This window comes from Phascolarctos cinereus, unplaced genomic scaffold (assembly GCF_003287225.1).
Source record: "Phascolarctos cinereus isolate Bilbo 61053 unplaced genomic scaffold, phaCin_HiC Scaffold_5;HRSCAF=322, whole genome shotgun sequence".
Lineage (NCBI taxonomy): Eukaryota > Metazoa > Chordata > Mammalia > Diprotodontia > Phascolarctidae > Phascolarctos > Phascolarctos cinereus.
Genome location: NW_027555958.1, coordinates 42,546,547 through 42,556,040, shown reverse-complemented (window position 1 = coordinate 42,556,040; position 9,494 = coordinate 42,546,547). Strand labels below are relative to the sequence as shown.

At 49.5% G+C, this 9,494-nt stretch overlaps 1 protein-coding gene across 1 annotated transcript; it reads right to left on the bottom strand.

Moving 5' to 3' along the window:
* Window positions 1–519: 519 nt before the first annotated feature.
* TCHH (trichohyalin) lies at window positions 520–8,509 on the bottom strand. The gene is given in 4 exon segments (XM_078154845.1): window positions 520–2,235; window positions 2,238–4,798; window positions 4,800–6,604; window positions 8,372–8,509. Coding segments are annotated over 4 exon segments (5,121 nt in total). The 3' UTR covers window positions 520–1,618.
* Window positions 8,510–9,494: the final 985 nt, after the last annotated feature.

Sequence of the window (9,494 nt, the reverse complement as noted above, 5' to 3'; positions counted from 1 at the left end):
GCAATTTTGATCACATCATAATATAGTTTTCTATCAATATGCACCTGTGACTGCATATGACAGACACTCATTCAGCCAGCTGAGGCTGAAGGCACCAGTCCTGAAACCATATCAAGTTTAGTTCACAGTGAACAGAAGCAAAAAACAAGAACAAAAACAGAACAAAACAAAACATTACATTGTTTTTGCTTTTGATCATTAAAAAAAATCTTGGTAAATGTGAAGAAGTGAAGCTTTTTTTTAATTGTTGCTCACTTTTGTACATGTGGGAAAGATGTGATTGCTTTCTCATGCTGTGAACTTAATTTTGACTGTGACAGTCTGGCCTGACCAGAACACTTCTTTGGGTAGTTTATTTTGCATTTCTTATAAAAAAAAAGGTTCCTAACATCTTGTCAAATATAATAAAAGCTTAGTGATTTGGGAATGTATGTGTGTGGGATGTTTATGTTGATTTCCAGTCCTTGTGCTGTGAAGACGAAGAGATGAAACAGGAAAAAAGTAAATAATTGCCAACCATTTATTAATTGATTTCCATAGTCCAATTATTTCAACAAGAATGTCCCCAAGATAGTATCAATTAGCCTCAAAGGGTTATGGGTTGATGGGTCTTGTCCTAGGGCCTAAGGGTACCTGCACAGTCATCCACACATTTTCCACTACACATTTGCTTTTCCCAACACACTCACTCTAAATAACTCTTGCAGATTACAGGTACCAATCACTAAGGCAGATCTTCAGAATTCTCTGAGTTGGTTTCATATCCAGCTGAAATTCACAGAGGTGCAAAGATCTACAACCCCATCAAGGACTAGGGGAAAGAACCAAGTACTATAGACTATACTAGACATCTACTTTTAATTAAAAATTTTTTTTTTGAGTTGTGGAGCTTTTAAAGAAACACTTTGATTTTGCTTCATGAGCTTGCTTGTAGTCTCCTGGCTATTATTCTTATTCTTATTATTAGAGGAACAGCCCTAAATCCAAGTCTTCTCAGTTCTTAAATTACCAGAGTTCAGGTTAACCTCAAATTTTAAACATTTATTCCAATTATGGGCTGCCTTCACAAGTGGACTGTCTAACACAGCCTCCTTGAGGCTATATAGTTACAAAATTGCAATGAAGCCTTAGGGCTACATTGGGCGTGACTGTTACCCAAGATGGAATCTGGGTTGAGGTAAAGCCGAATTTTATTTGTTGCGGAGAAATATCACTTGCACTAGCTTTGGAAATTGACATCTCTTCAAACCCAATGGCGTTATCCAGGGAGGAACCGCAGATCTTGATTCTTGTGTTATCTCTGACAACCGATGAACAGGCGAGTGCCCCCCCCCCCCCGTTCATTAAACCAAAGTATTGTTTCTTTATGAGCACCACATCTGTATCAATGAATTCCTCACGGAATTGTAGTAAAGAGCTACAAGAAGGACTGAAGAAGGAAATAAAGATAGCTTAAAGGGTGCTTTTTTGGGGGGAGAAACCTCCTCCCATTATTTTGACAGAAAAGAGTTTTCCCATAACCAAAAAGAACTTGCGCTTGATCAATCACTTGGTACGCGGTGTTTTCCATTTCCTGTTGTCTAAACTTTGGTAAGTGACAGGACTTTGACAGCTTCTCCTATGGACGATATTGGGATCTTTGCTCTTGAATATATTCATACAGTGGGCTGGAACGGACAATTGGTTTAGAAATTTGACGTGAGCTAAATTCCTGGGCCTGCCTACGACTCTTGTCTTCCTCCCTGGACTGCCTGTCTCGGAACTGGCCGCGCGTTTGCGAGTCGAACTCTTGACGGTACCGCTGCCCTTCTAACTCTTGTCTGCGCAGCTGCTCATCGCGGAATTTCCTCTCCCTCTCCTGGCGCCTCTGCTCCTGCTCCGGCTTCTGTCTGCGGAGCTGCTGCTCCTCACGGAATTGCCTCTCCCGCTCCTGACGGCGCCTCTGCTCCTGCTCCAGCTCCTGTCTGCGGAGCTGCTGCTCCTCCTCACGGAATTGCCTTTCCTGCTCCTCACGGCGCCTCTGCTCCTGTTCTAGCTCCTGCTCCAGCTCCTGTCTGCGGAGCTGTTCCTCCTCACGGAATTGCCTCTCCCGCTCCTCACGGCGCCTCTGCTCCTGCTCCGGCTCCTGTCTGCGGAGCTGCTGCTCCTCACGGAATTGCCTCTCCCGCTCCTCGTCACGGCGCCTCTCCTGCTCCGGCTCCTTGTCTGCGGAGCTGCTGCTCCTCCTCAACGGAATTGCCTCTCCCGCTCCTCACGGCGCCTCTGCTCCTGTTCTAGCTCCTGCTCCAGCTCCTGTCTGCGGAGCTGCTGCTCCTCACGGAATTGCCTCTCCCGCTCCTGACGGCGCCTCTGCTCCTGCTCCGGCTCCTGTCTGCGGAGCTGTTCCTCCTCACGGAATTGCCTCTCCCGCTCCTGACGGCGCCTCTGCTCCTGCTCCGGCTCCTGTCTGCGGAGCTGCTGCTCCTCCTCACGGAATTGCCTCTCCCGCTCCTCACGGCGCCTCTGCTCCTGTTCTAGCTCCTGCTCCAGCTCCTGTCTGCGGAGCTCCTTCTCCTCCCGGAATTGCCTCTCCCGCTCCTGGCGCCTCTGAGGCTCCTGCTCTAGCTCCTGTCTGCGGAGCTGCTCCTCCTCACGGAATTTCCTCTCGCGTTCCTGACGGCGCCTCTGCTCTTCCTCCTCTTCCTGCTGGAGGAGCTTCCTGTCTTGTTCTAGACGGCGTCTCCTTTCTTCTTCTACCGCTTGCTGGAGGCTTTGCTCTTGCTCTTGGAGTTTTCTGTCTCGTTCCTGCCTGCGTTTCTGTTCCTCTCGTTGCTGAGGGAGCACCCTCTCTTCCTCCGGAAATTGCCTGTCCTGGGCCTCCTGGGAGCGCCGTTCCTTACGATACTGTCTGTCTCGCTCCTGAGGGTAGAATTCCTCTTCCTGGAGTTGTCTGTCTCGAGCCTGGAGGACTCTTTGCCTTCTCTCTTGGTCCTGTCTGCGAAACTCCTGCTCCTCACGGAACTTCCTGTCTCTGCTCTGACGCAGTCTTTTCGTTTCTTCATATTCCTCTCGTTCCTCTGGGTACAACTGTTCTTCATCCAAGAATTTCGCGCCTTGCTCTTGGCGGCGTCTCCTTTCTTGTCGGAGGCCTTGTTCTTCTTCCTGGGAGATCCTGCCTCTTTCTTGGAGACGTTCCTTCTCCGCCTCTCGTTCCTGCCTGTACCTTCGTTCTTCTTGCTCGTCCCGATAGAGCTGTCTGTCCTGCAGCCGACGGGATTTCTCGTACCTGAACGGTCTGTCCAGATCTGCACGACCAGACTCATCGTCATTATCTCCCGCGGGCCAGTTTCGGACTTGAGAATCTTCTTGCTCCCAATCTCTCTGTGCATCCTCCCTACGTTTGGAGTAAAGCCTTCTGTTCCGTGCTTCATTTTCCCGGTGGGGTTGCCACTGCCATTTCAGACGTCGGCTCTGGGTTTCCTCACGGAATGGCAGGTCACTCTCCTGTTCTTGGAACTCCTCTCTCTCAGAATATTGTCCGCCTAGCTCCTCCTCCTCCCGGTATTGCCGGTCTCGCCGCTGCAGGCGAAGCCTTTTCCCCTCTCGCTCTTCACGTCTCTGCTCTTCCTTCTCCCGGAGCTGTTCTTCCTCCCGGAACTGTCTGTCCCGCTGCTCCTGGCGCCTCCTTTTCTCCTCCCGTTCCAGGCGCTGGATCTGCTCTTCTCGGTACTTTCTGTCCCGTTGCTCCCGGCGCCTCCTCTTCTCCAAAGCCTCACGTCTCTTTTCCACCTCTCGCTCCAGACGCTGGAGCTGCTCTTCCTCCTCCTGGAGCTGCTCTTCCTCCCGGTATTGTCCATCTCGCTGTTCCTGGCGCCTGCTTTTCTCCTCCCGCTCCAGGCGCTGGAGCTGCTCTTCCTCCCGGAACTGCCTGTCCCGCTGCTCCTGGCGCCTCCTCTTCTCCAACACCTCACGTCTCTTTTCGACCTCTCTCTCCAGACGCTGGAGCTGCTTTTCCTCCTCCTGGAGCTGTTCTTCTTCCCGGTACTGACTGTCCAGCTCCCCCTGGCGCCTCCTCTTCTCTAACTCTGCACGTTTCTTTTCTACTTCCTGTTCCAGGCGCTGGAGCTGCTCTTCCTCCTCCTGGAGCTGCTCTTCCTCTCGGTATTGTCCATCTCGCTGCTCCTGGCGCTTCCTCTTCTCCAACGCCTCACGTCTCTCTTCTACCTCCTGTTCCAGGCGCTGGAGCTGCTCTTCCTCTTCCTGGAGCTGCTCTTCCTCCCGGAACTGCCTGTCCCGCTGCTCCTGGCGCCTCCTCTTCTCCAGAGCCTCACGTCTCTTTTCTACCTCCTGTTCCAGGCGCTGGATCTGCTCTTCCTCCTCCTGGAGCTGCTCTTCCTCCCGGTATTGTCCATCTCGCTGTTCCTGGCGCCTGCTTTTCTCCTCCCGCTCCAGGCGCTGGAGCTGCTCTTCCTCCCGGAACTGCCTGTCCCGCTGCTCCTGGCGCCTCCTCTTCTCCAACGCCTCACGTCTCTTTTCTACCTCCTGTTCCAGGCGCTGGAGCTGCTCTTCCTCCTCCTGGAGCTGCTCTTCCTCCCGGAACTGTCTGTCCCGCTGCTCCTGGCGCCTCCTCTTCTCCAACGCCTCACGTCTCTTTTCGACCTCTCTCTCCAAATGCTGGAGCTGCTCCTCCTCCTCCTGGAGCTGTTCTTCTTCCCGGTACTGACTGTCCAGCTCCCCCTGGAGCCTCCTCTTCTCTAACTCTGCACGTTTCTTTTCTACTTCCTGTTCCAGGCGCTCCTGGAGCTGCTCTTCCCTCCTCCTCCTTCCCGTTCCAGGCGCTGCTGCTCTTCCTCCTCCTGCGCCTCCTCTTCTCCCGTTCCAGGCGCTGGAGCTGCTCTTCCTCCTCCTGGAGCTGTTCTTCCTCCCGGTATTGTCCATTTTGCTGCTCCTGGCGCTTCCTCTTCTCCAACGCCTCACGTCTCTTTTCTACTTCCTGTTCCAGGCGCTGGAGCTGCTCTTCCTCCTCCTGGAGCTGTTTTTCCGCTTTCACCTGCCTCTCTCTTTGCTCCCGACGTTCCTGCTCGCGTTCCTGCTCAGAGGGCTTGGAGTAGAGTCGGTTTCGGCGTCTCTCGGCTTCTTCTTCCGGCAGCCACTGGACTTTGAGGTCGCGGCGCCGCTCCTCCTCTTGCAGCTGCCGGTCGCGTATCTGTCGCCGGCGAGCCTGTTCCTCTTCACGTCGCTGTCTTTCCTGCTCCTCCTGGAAGCGGTCGTCGATGTCCCCATCCCGCAGCTGACCGAACCTGTTCTGACTCTGCAACGCCTCTTCCTCGCGCAGCTGCCTCTCTCGCTCCTGACGTCGCCTTTCATTCTCTCTCTCCTGGCGCCGTCGGAGCTGCTCTTCCTCCTGCCGGAGCTGTTCTTCCTCGCGATACAGCTGCTCTCTCTGCTCCCGGAGCCGCCTCCTCTCTCGCTGCTGAAGCTCGCGCTCTTCTTCCTCTCTCAGATGCCTCTCCAGTTGAGCCCGACGTTCCTGCTCAGAGGGCTTGGAGTAGAGTCGGTTTCGGCGTCTCTCGGCTTCTTCTTCTGGCAGCCACTGGACTTTGAGGTCGCGGCGCCGCTCCTCCTCTTGCAGCTGCCGGTCGCGTATCTGTCGCCGGCGAGCCTGTTCCTCTTCACGTCGCTGTCTTTCCTGCTCCTCCTGGAAGCGGTCGTCGATGTCCCCATCCCGCAGCTGACCGAACCTGTCCTGACGCTGCAACGTCTCTTCCTCGCGCAGCTGCCTCTCTCGCTCCTGACGCCGCTGTCTCTCTTCTCTCTGCTGTCGGCGTCTCGGTTCTTCCTCCAGGAATTGGCCATCCTCCTGCCTGCGGGGCTTAGAGTAGAGTTTGTTCTGCCGACCTTGAAGTTCTCTTTCCAGTTGCCACTGCAGTCGGAAGCCGCGGCTCTCACCCTGCTCGCGGGCCTGTCTTTCTTCTTGACGTCTTAGCTGCTGCTCTTCCTCCAAGCTCTGCACTGCACGCTCCTGCCGCCTTTCTTCCCGGCTCTCTCTGTGCCGCTCGCTTTGCTGCCTCTCCTCCTGCTCCTGTTTTCCGTAGCCTTCTTCTGCGCGCTCCTGTCTCTGTTGGCTGCGGCGACGCTCTCGTTCTAGCTCTTGCCTCTGTTTCTGCTCTTCTTCCCAGACCTGCCTCTCTCTCCGTCTTTCGCTCCCGGGTCTTTGCAGCTGCTCTTCCTCCAGGCGCTGCCTCTCGCGCTCCTGGAGCTGTCTTTCTTGCTCTTGTCGCTGCAGCTGCTCTTCCTTAGAGGCCCTTGGCCTCTCCAGCTCCTGGAGTCCTTCACTACGCTGCCGCTCGCGTTCCTGTTGCACTCGCTGCAGCTCTTCTTCCTCTTGGAGCTGCCTCTCCCGGGCGCCGCGCCTCCTCTGGTTTTCCTCTTGTAACCTTTCCCTCTTTTCCTCTAGCTTAACTCGTCTCTTCTCTTCGTTCCCCGTGGCCTGGCTAAGGGCGTAATAGCATGATTGAGCTATTTTGAACACTAGCAAGAGAAACTCTTTGAAATCAACGTGCCCGTTACAATCTCGATCTAGAAGTTGCAGGACCAGTTCCACAGTCTGGGGGTCATGTGGTCTCTGTAGGAAAATAGAGAAAAAAGAAAAATTTGACAATCTAATGCAGGTTTCTGGATCCCAAGAAAAGTATGAGAGCTTTTAATGACTCCTGTATGTTTTGTGAGGTCTTACCACCTAAGAGATTCTTTTTCAAGCAACATGAATATCACCTAGAAGACCTCGGTCCGAATCCCACTTCTGACGCTTACAACTTGTATGACCTTGGGCAAGTCATTTAGTCTCCTCTGTAAGATAAGGGAGTCAGACCAGATGGTTTTTAGGGTCCTTTATAGCTCATGATCTATGATCCTATGTACCCCCACTTCTGCTGCTTATTAATTGTATGACCTTGGACAAGTCACTAAAACTCTGAGCCCACGTTTCCTCCACTCTAAAATGATAGGTTTGACCCAGATGGTCTCTGAGATCCCTTTCAGTTCTCTCTCCGTGCTTCAATTGCAAGCCTTGTTGTCCCTCTGTAAGGTGGGCATTTTATTTTAAAGGTCGTAGACACTGGGAATTGTCATGTCTTCTTGTTGTTGTTCAGTCTTTTCAGACTCTTCATGTCCCCACTTGGGGTTTTCTTGGCAAAGATACTAAAGTGGTTTGCCATTTCCTTCTCCAGCTCATTTTACAGATAAAGAAACTGAGGCAAACAGGATTAAGTGATTTGCCCAGGGTCACACAGCTAGTAAGCGTCTGAGGTTGGATTTGAACTCAGAAAGATGAGTCTTCCTAATTCGAAGCCCAGTGCTCTATCCACTCCACTAACTAGCTGCCCTCAATTGTCCTATCTAGTATCCATCCATCCATCCATCCATCCATCCATCCATCCATCCATCCATCTATGTATCTATGTATCTATGTATCTATGTATCTATGTATCTATGTATCTATGTATCTATGTATCTATCTATCTATCTATCTATCTATCTATCTATCTATCTATCTATCTATCTATCTTATATCTATCTGCTTACCAATTTTTCCACATTCACTTCAGAGTGATCTCAGACCCAAGAAATTCCATTATTCATTGATGCTGAGAATAAATTTACATTCATCTGCATGGACAGGTTGGGGACTACTTCTGAAAACCATAATTTGTGAAATTGTTGGCCAGTGCCACATATACCTGTTGTGGTAAGACACATCTGTCTTACACAGACCAGGTACATGTATTATGGCAGAATTATATTAGAGAACAAACACAAATTAGCTAAAATGTTAGGAAGTTGACTTAAAAATTCCTTCCACAATCAACATTGTTTTGATATCTTTGGTAGTGATATGCTCAACTTCTTATAAAAGATACATTTGCATCATAGTCAAGAGAGGTAGTATAGGGTGATGGATATGAAAACTGCTTTCAAGTTAGGAAGATCAAAGTTTGAGTCCCATCTCTGATACATATTGGCTATATGGCTCTAGATAAATCACTCAGTTCTCAGTATTCTAGGGAATTCGTAGTTGCAGAGAAAGTGGAGATCTGCATTAGCGGAGAGAGTTAACTTATCTGAGACTTCTAATGTCAGTGGAATCACGGGTGCACTTCTTTTCCTATCAGTTAGTTTTCATATCTTTGAATACTGTCTTTTGGGAATCTTGACAGCATTGCTGAATACATTTAAGAGTTAAACCCAGAAAGAAATGCCTGAATTAGTCTAGACCTATGCTATAGCAAAGTTACACGATATTCCCAAATTATTTCTTTGAGCTATCGCAGAAGAAATCACATTTTTCAGGATGAAGGAAGAGTCCCTTCTCCCTTTCCTTGGCAGTTCTTACCCGGAGGATATCCCCAAATTCTCTCTGAAGAAGATTCTTCAGGGCTTTTTTGCTCAGTGTTGTTCCATCAGAATCACTTAGTGCATATTGCTTGTAAACTTCGATGATATCAACAATGCTTTTCAGTAGCTGAGGCATTTTTTCCCTGCAAATTTAAGTAAACCTGGAAGAATAAAATAGGGCAATCATGGAATCACTGGGCTTGAGTCAAATTCTGTTTCTCTACTCTTAATCAGGTTTCAACTTTACTGTTCTAGGCAGGTAGTGTCTATTCTAGGAGCAACTATTTCCCTCTGAATATTTATTTATACACCAGGAACTAGTTTTCTATTATGGTATTCAAAAGCATGTCATATGTAAATATTGTCTTTAGAAAAGAAAGCAGAAATATCAATAAAAATTGTTGTAAGAGGAAGTATGGCATAGTGGATAAAGTGGACTTGAAGGCAAGAAGAAAATCCTGCCTCAGATGCTTACTAGCTGTGTCTTGGTTTCCTCAATCTTTCCAGCTCTAAATCTATTACCTATTTTATTTATATAGTATTTTGTTTTGTTTTTTGGCTAGGCAAGGGGCTTAAGTGACTTGCCCAGGGTCACATAGGTAGTTAAGTGGCAAGTATCTGAGGCCAGACTTGAACTCAAATCCTCCTGACTCCAGGGCCAGTGCTCTATCCACTGTGCCACCTAGCTGTCCTATACAGCACTTAAAAAACTTATGAAGCACTATATATACATCCTGGGGAATAGCAAAGAAGTGGCCAAAGAGCAGGGTGGTAGGAAGAACACTGGATTCTGAGTCACAAGATGTGCAGTTAAATCCTGTCTTTGCCACTAACTTTCCATTTGGCCTTGGACAAATCATTTCATCTCTCTGGGACTCATTTTCCTTATCTGGCAAATAAGAGGGTTGGACTACATGATCACTGAGGTATTGTCAATCTCTAAATCCTATGAACCTGTGAATCTGCTTCAAGTTAATCTGTAGTCAACTCTTGGTTGTCCGACTTTTGGTAAATTTGCATAATACAGCCTTCATTGGTACCATTTAAAAAAGCAGACAAAGAAATAAGACATAGCTTCTTTGGGCCTCAGTTTTCTCATCTGTAAGATGAGGAGGTTGGAT